The sequence below is a fragment of the Zootermopsis nevadensis genome, unplaced genomic scaffold (assembly GCF_977971745.1).
Source record: "Zootermopsis nevadensis isolate Lab colony 2312 unplaced genomic scaffold, Znev_1.0 Znev_ptg000007l, whole genome shotgun sequence".
NCBI lineage: Eukaryota > Metazoa > Arthropoda > Insecta > Blattodea > Termopsidae > Zootermopsis > Zootermopsis nevadensis.
The window spans coordinates 304,957-332,030 of record NW_028259139.1 but is presented as its reverse complement, the minus strand read 5'-3'; the positions used below and the strand labels follow the sequence as shown (position 1 = coordinate 332,030).

At 39.5% G+C, this 27,074-nt stretch overlaps 1 protein-coding gene across 4 annotated transcripts in view; it reads left to right on the top strand.

The window, feature by feature from the left end:
* The window catches only part of LOC110839264 (Rap1 interacting factor 1), a 29,385-nt gene extending 2,532 nt beyond the window's left edge, over window positions 1–26,853 (top strand). For all 4 annotated transcript variants that reach the window (XM_022083315.2, XM_022083317.2, XM_022083316.2 and 1 more), the window contains exons 2-20: window positions 43–193; window positions 815–917; window positions 1,448–1,711; window positions 1,812–2,182; window positions 2,450–2,684; window positions 2,870–3,183; window positions 3,540–3,741; window positions 4,602–4,903; window positions 5,416–5,713; window positions 6,167–6,437; window positions 7,597–8,249; window positions 8,986–9,158; window positions 9,989–18,505; window positions 19,203–19,323; window positions 20,176–20,419; window positions 20,800–20,974; window positions 21,392–21,527; window positions 22,303–22,360; window positions 23,155–26,853. In XM_022083315.2, the coding sequence (XP_021939007.2) occupies window positions 84–193; window positions 815–917; window positions 1,448–1,711; window positions 1,812–2,182; window positions 2,450–2,684; window positions 2,870–3,183; window positions 3,540–3,741; window positions 4,602–4,903; window positions 5,416–5,713; window positions 6,167–6,437; window positions 7,597–8,249; window positions 8,986–9,158; window positions 9,989–18,505; window positions 19,203–19,323; window positions 20,176–20,419; window positions 20,800–20,974; window positions 21,392–21,527; window positions 22,303–22,360; window positions 23,155–23,948 (13,341 nt within the window). In that variant the 5' untranslated portion in view covers window positions 43–83 and the 3' untranslated portion in view covers window positions 23,949–26,853. The remainder of the gene's footprint in view (window positions 1–42; window positions 194–814; window positions 918–1,447; window positions 1,712–1,811; window positions 2,183–2,449; window positions 2,685–2,869; window positions 3,184–3,539; window positions 3,742–4,601; window positions 4,904–5,415; window positions 5,714–6,166; window positions 6,438–7,596; window positions 8,250–8,985; window positions 9,159–9,988; window positions 18,506–19,202; window positions 19,324–20,175; window positions 20,420–20,799; window positions 20,975–21,391; window positions 21,528–22,302; window positions 22,361–23,154) is intronic.
* The last annotated feature ends 221 nt before the right edge of the window (window positions 26,854–27,074 follow it).

Below are 27,074 nucleotides of genomic sequence, written 5' to 3'. Positions count from 1 at the left end.
CAAGATGCATTAGGTGTACCATGTTTTCCACTTATGATGCAGGTTTAATTGGTTGCTGAGCATTGTGAGAGACACCATCCATAATGGTCACAATTGGAGTGGATCACTCTGTGCTTGATCGAAGTTTTATGATACTGGAAAATGAGCACGCACTAACAGAAGACAAGGTTGCAGCATGTACTGAACTTGAAGGGTAATACTCGTGAAATTTGTAATTTATTACTAATGACAGATGTAGGATACTTTAACAAAAGCATTTTCCTTGATGGGGTTGTCAGATATCGCAGAATTGATAAACTAGCCCCTGTTTTCAGCCCACTTTTGATTCTTGTTAGCTTCTTGATATTTGTTTTAATTTATGAAGGTATTTTACAGTGCTGTCTCAGTTGCCAGGATTATGTAATGTCAAATCAGATATAAAAGAATTGTGGATGTGAAGGAACATTGAAGTAGCATTTACTTGGAGGTACTGAATAAAACCATTAAACTCTCATTGTTTATAATGAATTCATCATGGAGATTTTAGATACTTCCTGAGTATGAATTAGATATGTATACTGTGCTAGTCCACTTTGTCATATTGAAGGATTGCATGTTTTTCTTTCAGAATTCAGTGGCTGAACCAAAATATCTATTTCATACCATGTTACAGATATTGTATATTAATTAGAATCAGTATTTGTTAATGTTAATGTTAATTTAGGTTACTTTGTTGTTTGCTCACTGAAAAGTGAATGTAATATGTGTCTTTTCCTGATATGTTTCTAGCATACATTCTAGGCCCATTTCTAATTAGGGTTATAATTTATTTTAGGTATTTTAGCCATCTCGTTAGGAACAAGACAGATTTATTACCGTCGACATTTAACGTTCATGGTGAGAAGCTGATTAGGACATTGTTGCAGTGTCTTGAGAAGGTATGCTACAATAAGAACTCGTTTGTCCTCAGTACACCGATTTTCTCCTTTAGCTCAACACCTTACAGGAGATGGCCCAGCAGTCATCCACTCCCTTAATTCCTTCACCTATTTGTAAACATTGCTCTGGCTCATACACTTTTGCCACACTGAACTGTGATTACTTGTAAATGTCCCTAGTTTGTACATCCTTTGACCATGAAACTTATTGTGACGTGTCGTCGTTCTATTTTGGCACGTCCTGTCAGTGGAACAGCCGTCTAAAATGTGCCACAGTATAACACTGCTTACGAAAGACCATTTGGTTGCAAATGTGTAAAGGCTGTTGTTTATGTCTGCGACATTTTTTCACTATCTTTTAGGTAATTTAGAATTGCATTTGCTGTTTGACTTTTTCCACATAAATTAATGAAGTTTTTCTGTCTTTGACAAAACAGTAACTATTGAAGTAAAAATTGATTGGTTCATGCAGTTGTATTTGGCATGTGTTAAAAAGTAATTCCATGAAGTTGGAACAATTTTGATTCTAGGACAACAGTAAGTTAAGGACTTCAGTGCTGTTGGTCTTAAAGCCTGCAGTACAGTTGTTACCAAAGCGTCTGGGTATGGGACTGCAGCTGGCCTCACAGTGCTATTCAATATTGCTGAAGATATCTCGAGCAACTGAAGAAAATGTGAAGCCTTCTTGTAAGAGTCGCGCGCTGGTCGAGTTGTTCCAGTGCTTGGTCATATTTGATGATCCTCAGTTTCTTGATGCTGTTGTGACTGCCACTGTAAGATATTCGGACCATAAGGTAAGCGGTAATATTTTGTGTAATTAGTGTAATTAGTTAATATAGTAAGTGGGAATATCCAGCACTTGTTTCGTGTGGGCTTTATTACTCTTTCTTACAGGAACTGATTGAAAAATGTGTAAATGTCAGTGGAGAAACTGTTGATAGCAGTTGGAACAAGCAACAAGATAGTGTTTCCTGGATGTCAGCTCTAAGATTGGAGGCTTTGTGTTTTGCAAAAAGACTGATGCGAGTCTGTGGTTCGCTGCTGCGTGAACAGTTTGAGAAAGATCTTGGCTTCTGGCTGGAAATCCTTTTGCCTTCAGTGTTTGTATTTCATGAAGTGTACAGTTGCACTTATCAGAAGGAAGCCGATACAGATACCAGGAAAGCGGGCTTAGAAGCGCTGGGGACCCTTCTGGTGCTCGTACCAAAAGATTGGCAGCTGAAACTTGAGAAGTGGCCAAAGATAAAGAAAGACATCAAGGACAGGTAATGATCCATATTCAGTTACATTTTAATTTTATAAAATGAAAAGCATTTAGTAAACATTATAGTGATGATAATAACAGTTACAAAACTTAGATGGAGTATGAAGTTCTGATTATATGTGCAATAGGAATTTGTACCAGTGGAAATATTCACAATTTTGTTCAGTAGGATGAATAATTATTAATTCATAATTACTGATGTCCTGCGCGAATGGATTAAAGTATTTGTTGGTAGTAGTGGTTGTTTAATGTTACTTTTTATTTACAGTTACTCAGATAAGATGGTGAAACTTGTGGGTGTTGCTGATGATTGGGCATCGATATGGTGTTTGGTGTTGGATGTTTTGGGTGCAGAGCTCATTAAAAAAGGCAACAATCATCTTATCAACAAACTATTGAATGTGGAAGAGAAGGCATTCAAATCTGACAGATTGGACGTTCGTGTCCAGGCATTTGTTTGCTGGCGACACCTCATCGACAGACTTCTGCCATCCAGTACTGAGGTATGGAAGATTTTTGGACATGTGAAACTATTGTTTGATGTAAGATATATGGAATGTAAATAAATTCTCTGCAATGTAGTATCTATAATGTGGATCTTAAGAGTAGATTTGTATCTGTAATAAATTAACATCAAAATTAATGTGAAATGTCTCTATTATGATGATAGAGTTTGTCGATGTGACAGGTTCCACACGATGCGGTACCGCGCTCTGTCCGTCTGCTTGTGCAGCCTTTACAACCAAATAATGCCAAGACAGATGTCATGTCTCGTCAGAAATTAAATACTTGGTGGCATCTCGTCCAACGTCTTGAAAACTGCATCGAATACCATCGGAAAAGCGTTCTCGTTCCTTTTCTTGTTTACTGTTTTGGTTGTGCCAAGTCGAAGGAACTTCCCCCAGGCAAGAAGTTTGCAGTTCTCCACATACCTTGTGCTGAAGCTCTGGCAAATATCTTGGATCATGAGCCTGCCAAGCAGCAAACTTCTGAGAGGCAAAAGTGAGTGATCTGATCCTGCCTTATTAGCACAGACTAGCGCTCCTGTATTCGTAATCAAAATAATTTGCCATTTTTATTACTTGTGCAATGATGGATGTATTCGCTTTAGGCAAGGGGGATTGCTTGAGTGTCTGTTTTTATTTGTGTGCGGGTGTGTGTTCGTTTAGTTACTTCCAGGAATGATTGCTGTATCTGAATTGAAGTGCAGGCAGTGAATTACTAATACTGAGAAACACGAAATGTAAAACTAATTTTAATGAGTAGTCTGTAAGTTTCTGATAGAACTTGTTTTTAATGCTTACAGACAATTTTACATGATTGTGAATTTTATTGTTGTTGTTATTATTGTTATACAGGGACAATAAGGATGTAGAAGAGGACTTTATCCACCCCTGTAAAGTTCCATTGCTGACCAAGCCTGCAGTGTTCTTGGATGTGTCAGACGAGTTACTGTACGCTGTTGGAGAGTGTGCTGTAATTCTGTCGAGCAGAAGCGAGGTAGAGAGGTGCTCGCAACTTCTTTGCAGGATCTGGAACTCCTTCCTGAGACACGTCGCGGTGAGTTCACGAGTGAACTAGGATCACGTTCAAGTTAATCTGCTTGGCTAACGTCATTCGCTGATTGCACATATTTATTTGAATATGTCTTACCTCCAAATAGACATGCTTCTGAGGTTAAGGAATAAAAAAATATGACCGTTATTAACAGAATTCCTTGACACCCTCTCCATTGTATTATGTGTAACACGCAAGTTATCAAGTTAATTTAGCCTTAGTTTTAGGTTGTTGTTGTCTTCTTTTCCCCCCTCTCATCAACCACTGGAGTAGAAGTCTTAATTAATGTGATGTGAATCAAAATTATAAAGAGGTGTGGCTTGCCCAGTATGAGTACCCTCCACCCTTGTATCTAGGAGGAACTTTGTATGAATCCGAGGCAGTTTGCTGTTACGAAGACCAATGTTCTTTCTTGGCATTCCTCTGTCTGTCCAGAAAAATACCAGGATAGTGCTCTGACTGTTTCCCTGCCTTAGATAATCCTCTTGTCACCTCATTTGTTTTTAAATGACTTCTTTAGTTGGGAAGAGAGGTATTTTATTAAATAACCCATAAACCAAACTGATCTATTAAAACTGTAGTTCATCAGATAATGCTCATTATGATTGACTTTCGGTTTGAAACCATGTCAGTAGCAGTTTTCTTTGTTGACTGTTGTTTTCCAGGTTGTCACACCATGTAATTTTGTAGGTGGTCACCCAACGTTAGTCTGAAGTGTTTGATATCCACCTACAAGACTACGTAATGTCACAACCCAGAAGACCACAATTGATGTCAGTAGCATCATGAGAATCTCAAATCTCAACCATTGCCATTACTGACTGACCATACTCTAATATGGATATGTATATGTTCATGATTAGGTTGTTATGGACGATGTTGAAATCCCAGGTGAGAAAGTGGTGAAACTGATTCAGGATTTGCTACGGCTGCTGCAGAATTTGACTGAGCGTGCCAGCTCTACGGCTCCCGCTTTGGCTACAAACTGTATTGGCCTTTTTCTCGAGGGATTGGTGATGGGGCCTTACGCCCTTCCACCTGCCGTTCTTGCCTCGCCCACATACTATGTGGGTACGACCCAACTCATGACGGGAACAGCGGCTTTGTTCTTGATAGAGTTGATGGTATCGCGACCTCTTCTTCAATCTGCAGTGTCACATGCTCGGTAAGTTTTATGGTGATTGTACATTGAAACTGTTCTTTGTTAAAAATATACAAATGGAATAGTAGAGAAGGAAAGGAATATTGTTCAGTGTGCAAGCTTTGAGTCAGGCTCTTTTGGACATAGTAAAAGGCATGAAATTTCTTGACCAGCAGAGGTACAAGCTCTTCAAGAATTAGTTAAGTTTTTCTGTTCATAAACGTATGTATCTGCTCAGTTGTTAGAATATTAATGCAGTGAATGTCTCTTGTTGCGACTGCACTCCGTAACTACGTGTCTGTAGTAGCGAGATTATTAAATATGCCATATCTCAACCCTTTGACGAGTTACATTATTTAATTAATATCCTTACTGTACAGACAGAGGACATTTAAATATTAAATGCTATACTGTACTAAATCTGTTATGGAATTAGAAGTAAAAAATTCAATTCAATTCAATTATTCGGTTTTCTCACACACTCCTCTATTCAGTTCCTCTAATAAAATAAATTTATGCATGCCATATATTTACAGATATATCCCAGTTCTAAAGGCCGTATTGGATGTTGGTATCAGTCATCACAATGTTTTGGAGTTCACGCAGTCTGTGATGAAACAGTTGGAAACAGTTACAAGTTCTTACTACAACATTAACAGTGAAGAGGAAGCGTCTCTGTGTACTGTGTGGGGTATCATTGCAGCTGCACTTACCATCTGTTTGAAGGATCAGAACCACGTGAATCAAGGAAATGAGAAGCATCACGACCTCAGCTGCTTTTATCTCGTTGTGCTCTTCCCATTCTATCACTTTTACAGCATCACTTACAAGCAGGTGTGTAGTCTGTGGTACTTTAATATTACTTCGTCATTGCTTTTCTTTCTGATGGCACTGCAAAATACTTTGCCATATTTTTCAGTACTTCGCTTCAAATTCATCACAGGCTACCCTGTCATCTGGCATAATTACCTGAAACTTAATAAGCGTACAGACACAAATGTTTTCATTACACTCGATGCACTGTAGAATGCAGCATTTGCAACTCGTGCTGCAGCTTGTATCAACTTACGTGGACTGCGGACAAGGATACTGCGTATCCTTTGAAATTTTCAGAAGACTCGCATTGACCTTTGTTGTGCAAAACACTTCCAGTGTCCGTGGACTGTTTGTACCAGGCAAGTTTCGATGGTGGAGATTTGTCCATTCCTGACCTAATAAGACATTCGGATTGCCATTAATTATACATTTTTTTTTTTTTAATTCTGATATTATTCTTTTGCTTCTTAGGCTATGGAAATATTGCCCATGTGGCTGGAGCTTTACAAATCTTTCCACAAAGCTGCCATTTGCAACGTTCCAACGCTGGACATAAATGAAGTGTGTGAGACTGTGGCTATGAAAATTTGTCAAGCTTTGGTTAAACACTGCCCCACGTCTTCAAATGAGGCTGTGCCACTACTCAAAGCTGTACAGAATATCATCATGATGATACCGTATGGTGATATATGCGGAACTCGGCAATCGTCGAAAAGCAAGTCCAGATATCTTCTCCTACCAGGTGATTTTTGCTGTAGATGTAGAAATTGAAAACAATTAAAATATCCTATGTAGGAAAGTAAATTTGCGGTTCTCAGTTTGATAGAAAGTAATTTTGATTATAATTTTATTCATCTACCTAATATAAAACTGAAATGAAATTTTCTGATTAAGGACTTTTTCTTTTCCCAGTAATACCATATTTGTACTTGTAGTTACTTTACGGTAATTTTAAGTCAGAATTGGGATGTGCAGGTTTCTTTTGGAGGAGTGGTAGCTTTAAAAGCTTTTGGGACAAAAGCACTTACGTTTGCATGTCTACACACATGCCCCTTACTGACAGACTGTTCACTGGTGAGCAGGATTGGCCAAGAACTAGGGGAATGGATTCTCTTGAGCAGTCGATGCAAGGTTTTTTTAGTGGCATCACTTGAAGGACAGTCTTGGGATTAATGCAGCAGATACCTTTCAGCGTCATTGAATGAAATCATGATAGACACACACACTGGAGGTTGTGTATTCTGATCTTTGTTAGATTGGAAAGAAGGTGGGATTTCAGTTGCTGGTTGCCATACCGTCCTCAGTAAGGATCTTGAAGATGAATTGCATCTGCCAGGAAGCGAATTTTGGTTTTTCAAGGTGGTGAGGGTGATGTTCTTTTGGGTTATGACACTGTGTAGACTTGTAGGTAGATGCCAACGTTTTCAAAGAAACATACTATGTCCAACTTGAGGGCTGAAGTTGGTGAGTCTATATGACATCAAAATCTGAAGGAAAAAGTCTTCAATACAGCTGTTGTTTTAGGATCACTGTTTACCTGCACACCAGATAATGATCCATACTTTCTCTAAACAATCGTGACAGATAACAGACTGCCACACGATTGGTGGGAAACAAGCGTGAATTCGCATGAAGTAGTACCTACTCTTACTTTTTAAACACTTCTATGTCATATATTGGCCAGGGGATTATATGGACTATTTTATTATTTTTGCTATACATTTTATGATATTATTAATCCATCCCATTAATTAATTTTAAGCATCCTAGACTAAAACAAATCAGTTGACGTTGAGAATCCCGGTAGGTACTGTTCCATATATAAATGTCGCTTCATAACTGAAGCTACTTATGCATGTATTAAAGCATTTCTCAGCCACTTTTTCTTTTTTTAATTTCAGACAGAGGATGTGTGTCCAAACCAACAAACTACATTACAAATGCAATGAATCTTGTGGTGAAGGTTTCCCATTTGTTTTCTGTATTTGAACGCTCAGGTGAATGGTACAACACTGTGGGTGCACTCATAATGAGCTGCTTGGAGACACTTTTTAAGAACATGAAGGCAGCCAGTGTTACAGCTGCTATTCCAATGGTGGCTAGTCTGTCAAATTCCATTCTTTCTTTTCTACAAGTGAACCCACTTCAGGATGGAAGTACAAAATTTTGGCACGAATCGTTGCATCGAATGTGGAAATGTTATTTCACTTTTATCGAGACTTACTTGCCTCAGAAATCAGTCAAAGACTTTCTTGGTTGGATGTCAGCATTGCTGGAAGCTGGCTTCAGGCATCCTGTCGAAGAAATTAGACACGTAACCACAAAGTTCTGGGATAATGTAGTTATTCCAGCATTTGCTAAAGACAATACTAACGTACCACAAGTTCTTAAGGAAGCAAGGAAAAACTACTCAGGCAAAAGTGGGCAGATACCAAACATATTCTGTATTGTATCTGATGATGTCAGTGATACCTTTAGCCAACTGGATGCTAAGGGAAAGCCCCTTGACTCGGTTCCTGATGCAATCTTTGTCTTACCCGAAGAAACTGAAAAGGTTCGTATAATAAAGTACAAGCAAGGGAACTTTAATTGTGATGTGTAGATGGCGTATCGTTTCTGTGTATCTGAACCATAAGAACTTAGTTTTAAGTTTTGGAAGGAATTTGGGATGATTTCCTTACTTGGTCTCTTGTTTGTGTGTGGGTGGGTGTTCGTGTTCCATGTTGTCATCTTTTGGGTTGTGACATGCAGTCTCGAAGGTGGTTTCTAGTGTTTTGATGGAAGCTCCTTCCTCCTAGAGTCATATCTTTCCAGAACATTGGTAACCACCTGCAACCTAAAAGACCACAGTCTCAACTCCGCGTGAAAAACCTCGAATCTCATGCAAGTTGACCGATTTCCTGAAATATTGTAAGAATGCCATTGGAAACCATAAATTTTAGCTCCATGTCAGTAATAATATCACTTTTTTGTGATAGGATTAGTACTAGTGGTATTTAGTGTATGGTTAGTAATTGTGTATGATGATAGAATATTGGTGAAAAGTATGCTTTTTTATTAGGTTAATTGTTTTGGAAGGAAAAACATTGCAGGCCACTCTGCATGATTATAAATCATTGTAACATCTCATATTTATAAGTTTGTGTACTGGTAGTGCAAACAAATGTAAAATTATTTTAAACATTAATTGCGCCGTATCATTTCCCAGTGCATTTAATCCTAATTTATTTCTCCTCTTGCAGGCTGTTTTATCATAAGTTTCGTTTATCTCTGATTTTAAATGTTTTTAGCCAAGTAAACGCCGCCAGTCCTTACTTCGGCAGTTACGGGATGAGGGTCGTATTCTGACAAAACACCAGAAAGAAGTATTCAGACGCAGGAAAGATGACATTCCTGCCCTGTACAATAGCACAATCCAGCCTGTGCAGGAAGACTCGCTTATATCCGAGAGTTCCCAAGACACGTGAGTGGACTATGTGATCTTTCAAAGCATGAAGTTTACCATCTTAGAAGTACAGAAATAGAGGAAGGTTCTTCGTTGAAGAAGTTGAACGTACTCTGCGAATGATAATTGCATCATGAAAGTGCGTGAGGTCTTGGCGAACACCCTCTTAATTTTTAAGATTTGAAGCTTTCATGGCAACTGAATCACAAGGTCCTGCTATTGAAATCAATCATGTGCCAGTTGAATTTAATCTACCCATTCACATCCACTTCCTGAAGACTAATTTATAAAATAATTGACTCCAGGGAATGGATTTGTTCTTGATAAAACTTTGTTTTTCAGTGCCTTCTAATTTTTTGTGTTGTGCGAAGAGACGGTTACTGGATTGATTGATTGATTGATTTCAAGCTTTCCATTAGAAATAAAGTGTGGAATAAAATGTAGGATGAAGGAAGAGAGAAAGCTTACTGTAGTATGTAATAAAGACTGATGTTTTCAAGTAAGAGTGTTGAACAGTTGCCATGCAGGACTGCGTAACAAAAAAAAAACCTGTAAGGCATTGAACGTTCACTCTGTATATGTCTATGTCTCACAAGTAATATCTTTCCTTCATATTTTCTGCTTAAAATTGTGTATGTGTGTCCCATCTGCCTTCTGCCCGTCTTGTCCATGATTTTATTACTTGAATAATATTTAGTGAAATAATTAAGATATAATTGAATATTTTTCCTCATACTCCTGTCACTTTATCTCGATTTGGTCCAATTATTACTGCTGTTTGTTTCAGTGATGCCTAGTGAGACATGCAGCGCTTTGATGTGTTTATTGTCATTAATCTTTGCTTTCAGGTCTGACTTTGCTGCTCCCCAGCGAGTAATTGAGCCACTGAGAAATGACGCAATTGCTTTAGAAGCCAAAGAACTTCTAATTGCTTCTTCATTGAAAGTGCTGGAACCACCCAGTTCATTACAAAGATTGGCAGAGTACCGCAAAAAGATGATGATTGATCATGAAGGCTCTATTGTGTTAGCTTCTATCAGTGGTAATAACTCTCCTGTAAGTGCAGATATACCCAAGCAGCCAGTTTTATCTCATGAAATTCTTGACACCCAAGTCCAGGCAGAATCAGAGCCTCCTAATTCTCCATTGTCTCTTACACTTTTATCTGATCATTGTGAACCAACAACACTACCTTCAAATGGCAGGAAACTGAACTTGGAGTTTGTTGCTGTTCGTTTGCCAACTTCTATCTTAGTACCAAGCAAGGATACGCCAGAACTTGCTGAATCAGAGCTAGTTCATGAGCAAGATATTTCAGTCAATCCTGAAGTGGCAATCAGGGTGTCAATTTCAACCCCAGCTCCTACGTCTGTTGCCAGTGGTGGAATTGATGCCCCTGTTTCATTTCCACTGGAGGAGCCGGCGGTGTGCCAAGATGTAATTATGAGGAGCAGTAAGCAGGGTCACCCAGACTCTCATAATATACTTGCTTCTCCCGTGGAGTTGCAGGAAATACTGGAATTGCCAACCGCATCGCTGGCGGTCTTGACAGACAAAAATATGTCTCCCAGGGCTTCTGATATTACTAACATAGTTCCAGGTTCCAGTAATCCATTGCTAATAGAAGCATCAAATAAGAACAAGACAGGATGTGTTCAGAAAGTTGACCATTCCACCAAGTCTTCCACAAGAAAACCAGTTGTAGTCAACACTGACAATCCTCTTACAAATTACTTTAAGCCTGTGTCTATTACACTTACTGCAGATGATGATGAAGTCGACAGCAGGAAGGGCAGTGCTCGGACGATTCATCTGAGTTTAGAGACTTTAGATAATAATGTGACCACATCTGTTATTGCTGAACCTTGCCTGCATAATCCTGAGACACCATATGAATCGCAACAAATTCTTCCTAAGCTCGCAGAGGTCGTGGAAGACAGCCATGTCACTTCTGTGTCCATTGTAGAAGCATCAGTGGGCACACAGAGCAGTGATGTAGAATGTGAAGTCTCTGACTGGAGAAAGACATTAAGTCCTGTGAAGGTAGTTGTAGAGAAAGTTGAAGATTTCATTTTAACCAAAACGTTTTCAGCTTTGGAAACCACGCCACCTTTAAACATAGAGCATGATAAGGAATTGCCTTTAAATGAGGTTAGTAGCAGCAGTCGCCGTAAGATCAAGAGCCCTCTAAAGAGAAATCCTGGGGATCCTAAACTGCCTCCTTTCAAGGGTAAGAGTAAGATAGCACAGCAGATGGAAACAAAAGTACAGCATAAGGAAGCAATACCTGAAGCCAGACTTTCTAAATCAGGTAGCAAATATGTCAAAAGGAAAGACGGTAAGAAGCCCAAGGCATTAAAACGCTCGTCTCGAAGCCGTAGTGCCTCTAAGCGTGGTACTGATGACAATGTGACAAAAGTGACTGTGGAAGAGGCCATTACAGGTCCAGAAACTGCTTCTGTTGACAATCCAAGTCCTTCTTTATTACCAGTCGCTTCTGGAAGGTCACAGTCAGTGGTCAAGAAAACCAGATCTAGGAAAACTCATAATAAGGTAAATGAAAATGTTGTGGCCATGCCTCAGAATCGTGAAATCTCATCGTTGCCAACTATTGAAAGTCAACAGAAATTGAAAATTTTGAAATCTGTGGAAGCTAACAAGTGTAACAGCAAGTCTCGTGAATCATCTAGCATTAAAGATTTAAATGATAGCTCGCAAGTTATGACTTCTAGTAATGAGTCATCACTAGCCCATGATAAGAAACAGGCCTTTAATGTAGAAATTGACAGACAAAACAGTCATAGACCCTCAAAAGCAAGAGTGAGAAAAGTTGCTGGATGTAATTGTAATTCGGTGAGTAATGAAGCAGTAGATGTGAAAGTCATTACTGAGCCTATGAAACCATGTGCAAAATTGGAGGAGAAAGTCATTAAAGAAAATTTTTCTGGTAGTAAAGTGCCCTCTAAATTAACTAACAGAGAATCTTTGAAATCAAAAACTGAAGCTCCTGTAAAGGACGTGAAGTTTACCAAGCAAAACATTTCAGAGAGCGATGACACTTTATCTAAGAAGGTACTGGCAACTGATACAGAAATATGTGAACCAAGTGTGGTGAATAATATAGAGACCTTCCAAAAAGTGCATAATGAAATGCTGACAGATAATATAAAACCCTGTGATCCAAATCCTTTTAACACTGATGAGCTCTTGGCCATTGGAATAAAAAATGAAACTTTACCATGTTTGGAAACATTTGAACCTGAGTCCTCAGGTTTAGGAATAGAGAATGAAAATGTACTCTGTTTAGAAACATCAACTGAAACAAGGACCAGTAAAGAAGATCCATATAACCTGAGAAAGGGGGGACAAGATGATGTTGATGAAATCGCTTCTGAAAGCAATGATTCACATAAACATAGTGGATGTGTGGCTGATGATGTTAGAAGTGGCAAAAGAAGTGTTAAGTCTGTGTTTCCGAAGGTAAAGGTTGTAAATTATACTCCTGTTCTTGAGACATCTGTATTACAGCCAAAAGAGGAAATAATTATTAGTTCCAATGATACAAATTTAAAACCATCTGCAAGGTTTGGAAACTTCACGTCCAAATTGAAGAGTGCCGTGACGCTACTCGGAAGCAGTGGAAAAGAAATTGACCAGGACAAGCCTGCAGACGTAGCAGGTGAAACTGCTTGCAGTTTGAAGATGGGTGGCGCACTTTCTCTGTTGACATCTGGTACTGAAACATTTGAGTTGCATAATACTGAAGTGGAACATGAGGAAGAAAATAGCGAGAGGACTCAACATAATCACAGTCTGATTCATATTGAGCATGTGTCATCAGAGAGGAGAAAGAGAAAATTTGATGAAACGGGGTTGAAGGATGATTTAAATGCAGTCCAGATGTCAATTAAAAGATCTGCTTCATCTCATCATCAGAGTGCTTTGCGTACTTCAATAATTGAAGAAGACTTGGTTCCTTTACTCAGAAAGGATGTAAAGAGCAGCCTGTCAAAAAATCCTGAAATGTTGGTAGCTTCACCAGTAACGGCCGCAGCAGGGGAGATCACTGTTCTCGGTGTGACAGGAACAGCTGCATTATTAACTTCAACAGAAGCATCAGCAGTAACTTCACCTATGTTGACAGATGTATTGCCAGCTGTCTGTTCCAGTGAGGAAGGTATTCTTCCAGCAAAAAGCCAAATTCTTCCAGAACTTATAAAATCACTTTCTGATAAAAGCATAGAAAAGGGGATGTCTGTACAATCCTTTGAAAATGAAGACTTTTCCATATCAGTGAATGCAAGTACAGATGGTTTTCACAAAGAGAAGGTAACTAGCCATGAGAAGATGGTAACAAGACAGAGGTCACGATGTTCAGCTTTTAATGTAAAGACACCGTGTGATATTCAGTCATCACGCGAGCTTTGTTCTTCTGCAACCAGGCTGGATGAAGATATCAAAACCGTGGTTGGTTATGACACTGCAGGTTCCGGTTTAAAACACACGTCAAGCTCTCAAAAGCCGATGAAGGTGACTGTTCCTTATCTAAATACACGTGAAAGTATGAACAGCAAATTTGAGGCTTCAGAATGTTCAGAAGAATTAGACGTTCAGACAAGTAAGACAGTGAGCAATGTGGTTACATTGTCACAAAAAGAAATATTTACAGAAAATAGCATGAGCAAACTAGATTTGAAGACTTCTCTACGGTGTGAAGAAACATCTTTTTCTGAATCAGAGGTAACTCTGCCATGCTTTGAAACAGAGAACACTAGTACTGGGTCACAAGAAGTACAGACTGAGTTCCAGAAAGTTGCAGACTCTGAGGATGTTATTGAAAGTTCTCAGGATTTAAGTGCTTCATCGCTCATAGCTTCTAGGTTTCCGCTTATGCACAAATGTAGTGTGTCTGTTTGTAGAATTGATACTACTTTAGATCCTGGTGTTGAGGTTAATATATCTCAGGGTGACCAGAAACTGGTGGTTCTTATGCCTGAACACTGTAATTCTCCCTTTAAAGTATATACTCCTGGCAGCAAAACACCAACAGGTATGCAGGAGGAAAAGTCTGCAACGGCCAAAAGTGAAATGGAAGAAACTTATCGCCTGAAACTTCTTCCTGCTACTCGGACTCTGTATGGTAACTCTTCTGATATTAATCAGATGGATTCAGTACAGGACAAGCCAAGTATACCATTAGGTAGCAATTCTTCAGTAGGTGACAGCATGAAAGAATCTGCCAACAAGGTCAGTGTGGATAGTGTCTCAACTTCTGGAGATGATACTCCAAAACCAAGATCTGAAAAAGAGACTATTACATCAAAATGCGAAGGTAATATTTCGAGTGTTGCCAAAACAGATACTACAGAATCCAAGGGAAGTGTTCCAGTTGTTACGGCAGATTATGTTTCAGAATCCAGGTCTAATGAACAGATAAGAGTGTCAGATGTGGTTATGAATGTTGGTCCTCGTAAACATAGGCCACGAAGGTATAATACATTGAAATCTGAGGGTGGTGTTCCGCTTGTAGTAGATGACACATCATATCTCAGATTTAAGCATCAGAGCAAGTCCGAATCTGACGAAAGTATTGCACTTGTGACTGAGAACTATACTTCAAAATCAGCATCCAAGCAACAGTTTGACAAACCTACAACTGCGAATAGTGTTTTGATGACTCTCAAATGTGATACTCTGAAACTGAGAACCAGGGAACAGACTAACATGTTAAGACCTGAAGATAATATTTCTCCAGTCATGGTGTCTGAGAATGGTATTTCAACAGCTGCTGAAGAAGGTGCTCCAGAACATAGATGCTTGCAGCAGATTAACAGATTAGAGTTTCAGGATAATGTTTCAGCAATTGAGAAAGAAGACACATTGAAACATCAGTTTGAGCAGCAGCAACAAATTAATGTAACACTATCTGATGTTAATGTTCCAGTAGTTGGCAATGAAGACACTCCAAAACCTCAAACCATGGAACATATTAACACCTCAGAACTTCAGGATAATGTTTCATCTAGTGGTAAAGAAGACATTCTAACACCTCAGTCTGAGGAGTGGATTAACACATTATCTGAGGTTAATATTTCAATCGTCAGTACTGGATACACTCCAAAACGTCGATCCAAACAACAGATTGATACGTCCAAATCCGGCGATGACGTTTCAGTTGTTTGCAAAGAAGACACTCCAAAACGTCGATCCAAACAACAGATTGATACGTCCAAATCCGGCGATGACGTTTCAGTTGTTTGCAAAGAAGACACTCCAAAACGTCAATCCAAACAACAGATTGATACGTCCAAATCCGGCGATGACGTTTCAGTTGTTTGCAAAGAATACACTCCAAAACGTCAATCCAAACAACAGATTGATACGTCCAAATCCGGCGATGACGTTTCAGTTGTTTGCAAAGAAGACACTCCAAAACGTCGATCCAAACAACAGATTGATACGTCCAAATCCGGCAATGACGTTTCAGTTGTTTGCAAAGAAGACACTCCAAAACGTCGATCCAAACAACAGATTGATACGTCCAAATCCGGCGATGACGTTTCAGTTATTTGCAAAGAAGACACTCCAAAACGTCGATCCAAACAACAGATTGATACGTCCAAATCTGGCGATGACGTTTCAGTTGTTTGCAAAGAAGACACTCCAAAACGTCGATCCAAACAACAGATTGATACGTCCAAATCCGGCGATGACGTTTCAGTTATTTGCAAAGAAGACACTCCAAAACGTCGATCCAAACAACAGATTGATACGTCCAAATCCAGCGATGACGTTTCAGTTGTTTGCAAAGAAGACACTCCAAAACTTCGATCCAAACAACAGATCACATATGAGAGTGTTTCAACAGTTGGCAAAGAAGATAAACCAACACTTCGATCTAAGCGACTGACTAGCACATCAAAATCTGAGAAATATATTTTGAAAGCTGGCAAAGAATGCATTCAGAAACCTCAATGCAGGAAACAGGTTAATACATTAGTAACCAACAGTAATGTTTTAATACTCAAAAATGAAGAAACTCCAAAACTTCGAACCAGACAACAGTGTAACAGATCAAAATCTGTAGATAAAGTGTCAAGAACTAGCAAAAGAGACAGTCTAAAGCCTATATCTAAGAAACAGATTAATATGTCATCCACAGTTAACGTTCCACCATCCATGAATGAAGATAGTGATAAACGGCAATCCAAGAAACACGTCAACACTTCAAAGTCTGATGTGTGTGAAGGAGATGGTTTGAAATCTCAGTCTAAGCAGCAGATTGACACATCAGTAGTCGAGAGTAATGCTTTGATGGTAGACAGTGAAGGCAACCCAAAGCTGCAGTCAAGGCAGCCTGTATCTGAAAATAATGTTATAACAGGTAGCAGTGAAGGCAATCCAAAACAGGAATCCAAAAGGCAGATTAACACTTCAGAATTTGGCAAAGAAGACACTTCAAAGCCTCGACTGAAACAGCAGATTATTAACACATCAGAGTTTGAGTGTAACGTTTCAAGAGTTGGTGAAAAAGATTTCCCAAAGCCTCAGTCCAAACATGAGGTGAATGTTTCAAGTGTTGTCAATGAAGACTCTACAGAACCTCATTCCAAGCAACAGATTAACATATCAGATTCTGAAGGCATTATTTCAAGTGTTAGGAAAGAAGACATTTTGAAGTACCAGTTCAAGACACAAATTGATGTATCAGTATTGAAGAATGATGTTTCAGCAGTCAGGAGTGAGGACACTCAGAAGCTGGAGTCCAGGCAACAAATTAACACTTCGGACTCTGCGGATAACATTTCAGTAGTCGGCAGAGGAGACCCTCCGGTGCCTCAATCCGACCACCAGATTAACGCGTCAGTATCCGAGTGTAATGAAGAGGTTCGAAGACTTAGATCAAAGCACCGACTTAGTACACCAATATCTGAGGCTTGTGTTTCAACAAAAAGAAAATATGGCAGTATAAAACCTCATCCTAAACAGGAGATTAATTCATCAGCTTCAGAGGATGGTGTATTTCAGCAACAGATTAACATTTTAAAATGTCAAGATAATGTATTTACAGATGTCAAAGGTGTTTTAAAACCTCCATCCAAACAACAGATTGAAACATCTGAATCTGAAACGTTTATTTCGACAACCACCGAAGAAGACACTTCACTATCTAAGTCAAAGCAACGGATTGACATGTCAGAATCTGAAATTACTCCTTTAATTGCTGCTTCAAAATCCACTTTCAAGCACCGTGTTAGTGGGTTGAAATCAAATAGTACTATTGTGACTGATCTCACGAAACAATCTAAGCAGTCTGAAAATGAAAATGTGTCTGTCATGAGAGATGATGCTCCAAAACCCATATTGAAACAAGAACTGGGGTCTTCAAATGTTGATGAAAGTATAAAGATTTGTCCTGTGGATGACACCACAGAATTAAGTTCCAAGTGTTCAGGTACAAAAAGGAAAGTTGACCAAGATTCAGAAGTCGTAAGTGACGCGGAGATACAGGGAAGTAAAATTATATTCTCATATTCAGAAAAAGTGTTGGGTGAAGCGGAACTTGTGGAAGATGAAGCACGGCGTTTGGTCACGCCAAAGTCTGTCACTATCGACCATTGCAAAGACAAGGGTAACAAAAAAATTAAAGAGGATATTATATCCAAATTGGACCATAAAACGTCTGGTGCAGATGATATTCTTAAAGCATTTGCTCAGGAAAAAACATCTGATGACCATTTTATAGATATATCAGATATAAATAAAGCACTGGAGTCGAATGACACAAATATTTCAGCGGTAGATTCTAAATTGGCCTCGCCGTTACGGCCTCGTAAGAGATCGGCAAGTTCCAGTCGTGTGGCACTTGAAGTTTCTCTTGGACAAGTAGATTCTAATATTAATGACCATGTTGATACAGGAATTTCCAAAACAAAGAGATTATCACACAATGCTGAGAATGTAAATGAAGAATCAGTCTGTGATAGGAGTCCTGTTGGTACGCCATCACAGTGTAACAATACATTATCAGATAACGATAAAGCTTTGTTGCCCTCATCTCCAAAGTCCTTACTCAGCAGTCCACGCTCATTGCTTCGAGCATTCTCTTCACCATTAGGAAGCCTCGAGTCAAATCAGACTCAGAAGAATCATCGTAAGCGCTCGACAGGAGGGCGGGCACAGTACATGGTTGGTCTTGCAGTTGCCGTAAATGACGTGGGAACTTCGCAAGCCTCGTCGCCTGTTGTCCCACAGAAATCTGAAGAAATCAGAAGCATTGCTGCTACGCCACCACTTTCGAGCAGGAAACTTCCGTGTGGTGTGTCAGATGCAGGCACTGAATCTAGCTTAACACCTTTAGAGAGGTAAGTACCATGTAAACTTTTGTGTGCATGTTCAAACACTGATGAATACCCAAAATGAGATGCCATTGGCTCTGTTTCAGATTAATTACAGTTTTGTTAATTCATTTATTTGTAAGTTATTTAATGATGCTGTCAAGAGCCCAGATTGCATAGCATTGCCTGGTAATGATGTGAGACGAATCAATCATGGTCTTGCGTGAGGTATTACCTTTGAATTTGCCGGGGTGTATTGAAAACCCTCAGTCAGATTAGCTGGTCTGCGGTTGAAAATTTGAACCCATGACATGCCAAATATGAGCGAGTCCTTGAGAAGCTGATAATCACGCAGCTTGACGGAAAATTGCCTTTTCCTTATGGAAAACTTTACAGGATCTTGCCACTTGATCCTTTCCAGAGCCAGATGAATCCAGTCCACCCACATCCTACTTCAGAAAGATTAATTTTAATATTAACTTCCCACGTGGTCTGTTGCTTTCGTGTTTTCACACACCGTAGTTCTGCGCGCGTTTCTCGTGACGCTGCTTGAAACGCGCCCTTGATCTGATGATCCTAGTGGCTGGAGCATGAAGCTGATGACTTGCTTTTATTTAGTGCTGCGAGCTCTCATTGTGTGATGAGGTGCAAGAACGACTTTTATGTCAGTTATGTACCACGTAGATACTTTTATTGTTTAATGTAGATGTCTGTTGTTTTCCAGGCTGCAGTGTTCAGTTTCAGAATGTGAGACTCCGTCACCATCTTGCGTTTCCAGCCTTGCTGAAATTCCCTATAAACGGGTGCTGAAGCAGTCTGGTGAACAGGGTACCCCACCTTCTAAGGTATGTTTATGTTGTATGTACTCATACTTAGTAGCAGTCGAGGTTTTCACAGCAGTGAATTTAAAGATGTACGAGTACTCACTTTTACTCATCGCCCTGATGATGAAGGCAGCAAGGACATCTGAAACGTCGATAAACATATACCAGATTGTACGGTACTACAACCCAGAAGGCAGCCATCTTCACATTCTTACTTGCTAAATTAAAGTGATGATAAAATTCTAGAGTCATATACCCCCCCCCCCTTGTATTTGGATCATAGGTTCAAATCCCATTTGGAATTGGACTTTTGTCTGTTTTTTACTGTGTTGCCCTGTGAAGGTAGTAGATGCTTTACAGTAGGCTGCTGTTTCCTTCTTATCCCCCCCCCCCCCCTTTTCTGTTTCTGAATCAAACTGCTTGTCTGAATAAGGATTTAGGAAATCTCTGGGTACCACCAGCTGGTCTATGCGTTCCATGTACATAGATATGCGTGCTCTCTTGCACATTCAAAACTTCTTGTGCGTGTGCGTCGTCACTGAAAGCTTGGTGGATATCTAACTTTCCATACAACAGTTTGTATTTACAAAGAAGGTCGGAAATATGTAATCCATTCCAAAATACATGCCCAGGGTAGTCTATATAGAATTTGTGGTGGACAAATCGGTACTGGGACACGTTTTCCTGTGAGTTGCATGGCTTAAACTTAAAGTAAGACGTGATCTATTCCCATATTGCTCCCAATCTGCATTTAATAGTCACCAAGCGTATTTGATCAAGTAATTAATATCGTGTTGTAAACTGAATGAACAAGAAATTTCTGCTTATTTGTTCTCTGAACTTTTTTACGTGTACTTGTTTTCATTGGTTCAGAAAAAGCGGGTGTGGTTTCCTGATCCTGAGGTATCAGGCACAAGGTTGTTTTCCACACATGACGCTGTGGATAGTGCCTGTACAAGCATGAGCAAACGACGCTCGCCGCATTCTCCAACTAGGATGCTACTTGGTAGGAGAAGAAAGGCGCGAACACAGTGTGCAGCGGTTAGCATCGACACCGGTATCCACGATAAAAGCTCTGATCCTGCCCTCTCGACCGCTACGACTCCGTATGCAGAAGGTTAGAGTTTTTTTTCCCTGCTGTATTTCTCTTTCTTCATAATTGAAAGTGCCATGTTCATGGGACTCTAAGTGATGTAATTGAAAGAGAAGCTGCTTCTTCTTGTGTGCTAATGTATTATAGTTTAGTGTTCCCAGAATAAATGTGCCTCACCCGTTACTATTGACAGAATCTGTTGCTCCTCTCCTCTCCTAGTAAGAGCAACGTGCAGTTTCTCTTTTGAAATAGTTTGTGGTTATAACTGCATCACTGAAATGTTGGACTCCGAAACACAAATGTGTGGTTGTGTTTTTGTAAGTTTTGTTGTTCTGAAGTGGATTCATCAAACCACGCAAGTTGAATCAGCAGTAATATAGCCGATGTGTGTTTTACGTCTTTAGAAACTTCGCCACAGAGTCAAAGTTCGCCTGATCTTACTGGTGTGACATCACAGGGGTCAGTGGAAGAAACTGCCACAGAACTTTTGAACAGTCAAGATGCTTTCTTCCCGGCGCTGATCAACTGTAACCATCCAATTGAATGCGTTGCGCCCCGTCTCACAACACATGTCATGTGGTAAGTATGAATCTCTCCATTCTGTGTAAACTGGAACGCGATTATAATACGAGTCTTACTGGTCCTTTGATATGTGCGTGCGCTTTCTTCGAATTCACTTCACTTGCTGTACAGGCCAGTCCCTGTCTGGACGCAGGAGCATGAAGCTGACCTCTCACCTCTACTCTCATTACACCTTAATGGCATGGTGCTTGGGCATGGGGACCTTTTCCACTATACATCTGCTTGGTTTTAAGATGTTCTCACTCGGTAGGACTGAGTGAATATTTTATGTTTCTTGAGCGCTTCATGTCAGTTGTAATGGATGTCGTCGTCTAAATAAAACCCCGAAGCTGGAATGCCTCTGAACGTTTTGAGATGTAGCGGAAAATATCGCATAACTCTGTGTATTTATTTCTGATATGGTTACGATTCTAGGACAAAGGCATTGGTTGTTGAGCTGACACGTAAAAACATCCATACTATCGGTGATCTGAGCCGGTTGGATGAAGCTAGTATTAACAGACTTCCGATAGCTAATCCAAAGATATCTCATGCCAAGACAATTCTTCAGGTGAGTGCACAGCTGTTGTTAGTTTCAAAAGATGTGATTACCTCTGCTGTTGAGTTGTGCTTTGTCCTCAGGGGAGTACCCTGAGGACGAGGACGAAGGCGGTTCTCAAAGCGTTGTTGTTTTCTCCATTAAACCACCTTACGTGGCTGGTAGCCCAAGAAGAATTCCTTATCATTGCTCATCTGAAATTGTTTTATTCAAACTTCTGGTCTTAGCTTGAAAATTAAGGATTTTGGACTCGTGTTTATATTAATGTATTTAATTGTTTTGTGGTGTAAAACTCGCCACTAAAATCTGTATGTCTAATATCAAATCAATCTGTCTTTAATTTTCGGAGATTAGTACCGTGACAATGAATGAGGTGAGTTGCGGTTACTAACTCAGTGTTAAGCTACATTTATTTGTATCAAATCTAAAACTTCTTGACGATGGTGAAGAGTCAATTGAATAAAATTTTTCTTGGATATTATCCATCATCTAGTAAATATAAAACGTAAAACGACGTTTCGGAGATAGGGATTAGCTCTATCTAGTGGGCCCAACTGAGTAGGAACCTGAAGACGGAGATAGAGTCCCATCTCCGAAACGTCGTTTTACGTTTTATATTTACTACACGATGGATAATATCCAAGAAAAATTTTATTCTACATTTATTTCTTTTTATTTTTTAAGTTTTGAAGGTTTAAGAATAATGAAGGTATTTTTAGTACATTGAGGTTCATTTATTATTTATGTGCTGGTACCAACAATTGCTTATACTGTTGATCATTTCCAGGACTACGTGAAGTCACTAGAAGTGGAAAGTGATAGGTCGCCAAGTATAATCAGTAAAGGTAAGTTGTGGCCAAATTCAGTGTTTTAGCCCACTGTATGACTGGGAATAACCTTTCAAGAACCCTAAACCAGTTGATATTCAAACTGGACCTCACAGATTCATTGGCTCCGAAGTGGTTTTTGCCAGACATGAATTTCAAACCAGTGACCCTCACCCTAGATGTGTAAAATCAATTTAGAAATCTTACCGTATGAACCATTTGGCACCTTTGGTGACGCAAGTCTCATGCACCTATTCTGCCCCAGCTGTGGTGTTGGTAATGCGTTATTTCACTCCAAGGAGACTGAGCATCCGTCCATGATATTAATGAGATCTGTATGTGGTGAGAGTAGAAATCAAGTATTTGTGTATAACGCGCTTTGTAATAAAAGCAGTCGCCACTGATAGTCCAAGTTCCCACCATTTAATTTTCAGGAAAAAAAAAATTATCAAAAAATAAATTTCTACCAGGAATTGTTTTAAGAGTCCAAGAGGAACTCATCGTACAATGATCAGTATGGAAAAGGCAGCCGTTCGCTTTGTTACACAAGCGTACCATGTTGGTTTTAGACGGCTGTGGCATACATTACGTCGCCACTAGTGTTAGCGTTCTCGCCCTTGGACCCAATGTTCGCGGGTTCAAACCTGGCTGAGGTCAACACAATGAATGGATGAATTGTTTATAACAAAATATTCTTCTCATTGGACATTATATATTTTATCTGAGTTCTTAGTTTTTCAGTAAGTTAAATTAAACTTTGTTTTCAGACGGCATAAATGTAGTAGTGTTGTGACAAAGATGTTTCTAAACAGGTGGTGTAAGTAGAAGCGAAGATGCTCACCTGGAGCCTGAGTCTGTACTGTCATCACCATCGCCGTCCGTGAGTACAGCTGATGTCGTCAAGTTCTTTGTTACAAACGAAGGAAGTTTAGCAACGGTGTTGGAAGAAGCAAGTAAGGTGGGTCATTGTAGTCGGAGGCTGCATCAGGAAGTCTTAAGTGTGTTGAAAGGCAGTAATAGTCTTGCAAACAGCACTGCAGAAGTAATGGAGGAGAGTGTCAGTGACGTTGTGGCCAGATTTGGACGTGGCGCCGTCTTGGACCATATTATGAATTCAGATGGTTTAGACAAATTTTTTGGTGAGTTGCCCAAAGTGGAGGTAATAAAGTATTTTGTGAAACATGATCCTGATGGACTCTGTAAAATATTGAGTGAGAGCTCAGCCCCGTCCAATAAGACTTGGCAAGGTCATTTATATCGTCAGCTCGCTTCTGGCCAGCCGTGCCACAAAGAACTTTTCGACGCGTTGCTGTCTGCAGACCGTAACAATACGCTCTTGAGCTCCATGCAGTCCTTCATCATGCTGAAAAGATCTACAGAAGAAATTCTTCAGAAGATGCCAGTGGAGAGTGTAATGCAGTATGCAACATCCGGTTTGAGTCTCATGGACAAAATCGGTCTCTGCGTAGATGCTATGTCACACGACACATCCGCAGAGGTTCCTGTCGGTCACTGCCAGAAGCTTGTTGAAGCTGTAGCAAAGAAAGTATCCCAGAGGGAATTTACAACAATATATTACAATGTTGTAATGGATAATTTGAGTTAAAAATTAATTCCATTTTTAAGTAACCTGATGTACAGTCTACCGCAGATGTAGCGTTGTTTAATTCGCGTATCGCTGTGCATTTTGGCACATGACTATAATTTGCAGGTGCATTTTCTCTGAATTACTGCTTCAGTTGAGTGTTTTTAAATTAACACTGCAATAAACTTACGTTCAATTAAGAACCATATATAACGTGTTAACCTTACGCTCGTGTTATATTAACATTTTAGTAAAAGCTGCTTGCTAGAAGTTTTCTTCCCATTATATCAAGTTTATTTTATTCTAATTGGCCTTGGACCTTGTGTATGATTTCATCTGTTACGTTGATCTTCTGTCGCAGTTCCTCTTTAACCTTACGTGGCTCTTAATTGAATGTTTTAGCCAAAAGTGAATTTTAACAAAACTTTGACTGCAGATGAAACATGAATTCACACTGGATATGAAAATTATGTCCACAAATTAAATGATGGCTGAGAAAAGTTTCACATTTCTTGCTGCAACCACCGTTTCACATTTATAAAAGTGTGGTACGTTGGTTGTTACAACATCTGCATTTTACATTGAGATGAAATGTTTAAGACTTGATATTTTATTTTATTTAATTTTCTTTGTGTATAAGAAATATCTTGCAACTTGTTAATACTGTTCTCATGTAACAGTGGAGTTATGTTACTAAATCGTGAAGATTCTCACTCGAGAAATGTTAGCGGCTTTCACACGTGAAACCTTATGCCAAATTAACGCTGTTTTCAGTTGTTTGATCCTTGCCCCAATTATCACCTTCATTATCTCTGTTCATGTATTTGATTTGTAGTATCATTAAAATTGTGCCGTTTCAGAACTTTTTTTATATTTTCCCGTCTGAATCTGCATGACTTACGTCTTCCTGCACGCACAAAGTTTAGTCGCCTACAGATATGCTGTTGAAATGCGTATTTCATTTTGTGAGAGCGCTTTACGTACGCAGCACTGATGGCACGTTTGTCGTTGACATTGTCCAGATTTATGGCCGGGGGTTGACTGATTTCTACTCGCTAACCGTACTTTTAGCATTCATTTGAAATGCGTGATGGACGCCATGACAGCCTGGTGCTTTGAACGTATCGTACCGTTTGCAACTTTGACGGTGGCCACTTCTTCGAGGCTGTATCGTGTACACCGGCTTACATAGTGCGACCCGTCGGCTGCCCCCTTCTCCTTTCTTACAAGCTTCCTTCTTGCACGTCAAACATTACATTTAGTCTGAGACCCTTTTTGTTATATAATTATTTTAGTAAATTTAGAAACTTAGTATTTGTTTTATAGAAGAAATGGAGAAACAGAAATGTGAATTTTTATGATGTCCCGTCAGAGAAGGCGGATAACAACAAAGTTACATCGTATTGTGACTCTGTGGATTTTACCCAGTTTCAGATATTGTACTTTGCCTTCCAATAATAAATTATGGAAATAAACATTCAAAGATATTCTTCATGTATTGATACTCAATGTGGATCTTTTTGTACTTTTTGTAAATAAATATAGCGGCAGTAACAGTAATGTCACTGGAACAAAATTACAAACTGTGATTAGTGTGCATGCGGAAAAGAAGGGTGAACAGTTTCCTTTCCTTGTCAGAATGAATGCATCGATTCATCCGGTCATTACGTGGTTGCTTTTAAAAATAAGAACAAGCGTCTGTGGGATTGTTCTTTCGACATTGTGTTGTGAAGATGATTTATTTAATGAGAAACACTGTGATTAATTAAGTTCAATTTGGAAAGTGTTTTTTAAAGTTGAAAATAATTTAATTTGGGCAGTTTATGTTTCTTTGTTCTGTTGTAATTGATTTTCAGCGGCAATGGCACTGGAATGTGCACTTTGCTTGTTTCACCACTTCTCTGCAGATCACATGATAATTTGTTGGAAGATTTCGACGCGAAGGTCGAGAACACGGTATTAAATGGTCCTGGCCTGACCCGCTCTGCGTTCCCAAGGTGGACTGTAATGGAGGATCCACGCCTGGTCTGGCCGTCGAAAGGCCCCGGTTTCCGTCTCGGCCGTCGCCACCAACCAAAGTACTGACTGGGGAATGATCGTGATGGGTGCGGGTGGGAAGGGGGAGTGGCGCCTGTGTGATTGGGCACTGACAGGATGTGCTAAAGTGTGAAGTACGTCTAGAACTGTTTTGAGGCTTCTGAAGAGGCAAGAATGATGACGTACTTGCATGTGCTGATTGTATTTTGGATAGGCAGAAAAATTACCCATACACTTGATTATAATATTTTACAACAGTTTTCTGTTCATTCATGGTTATACAATGCTCAGTTATATTTGCATTTAACACTGTCCCCGTTGAATCATAAACAGTCCATCCGTGATCACTGACGTGCTCGCTCGTTTATAACCTACGGCTTTGTCATTTTCAGACACAGTAACAAAACTGTAGTTGTATTAATTTGGTATGTTGGGTTTAAAAATTACATTATTTGTACCAACGTGCTAACGTAATCTGCGAAGAGTGTTGCTCTGGGAGTTTTGACTGAGCCCACATGCGTTTCATAACAAAGTCAGGTAGTTGCTTTCTAAAGACGGACTCAAGCGTAGTGTTAGTTATAAAATTGTAGTTTCCATCTGTTCCTTGATTCGGTTTTTCGTGTTATGTCAAAACCTGAAGGGGACACTTTGACAGACCTGTCAGTAGATGAAGCACAATATTAAAATGGATCTCAAAGAAATAAAAAGTTGAGAATCTCTTAATTAGCTGCTCCATTGAATTAGTTGATAATCCTGAAGTTTGTAAGTTGAATGTCATTTTAAAATACGCAGGTTTAATTCAGAAAACATTGTAGAACACCGTGTCAACAAAATTTTTGTTTTCATGTTGACTAAGTTGTAAGCTGTTTTTATAAACACATTTGCTTAGTTTTGTAGTAATGTTATTGAAACCTTTAACCTTCCACCCGCGTTGTTACAAATACGTGTGAAAGCTTTATTTAACGACAAGCCAGAGAAGGGAAGTAGCAAAGTGAACTTCTCAGGCATTTAATGATAATGAAATGAAAGAATGATTGTTTGCAGAGAGTAGGGGGGTGAGGAAGCAAGCAGACAACCAGCATTCAGCCGGAAGGACGGAGCTTAGTCAGT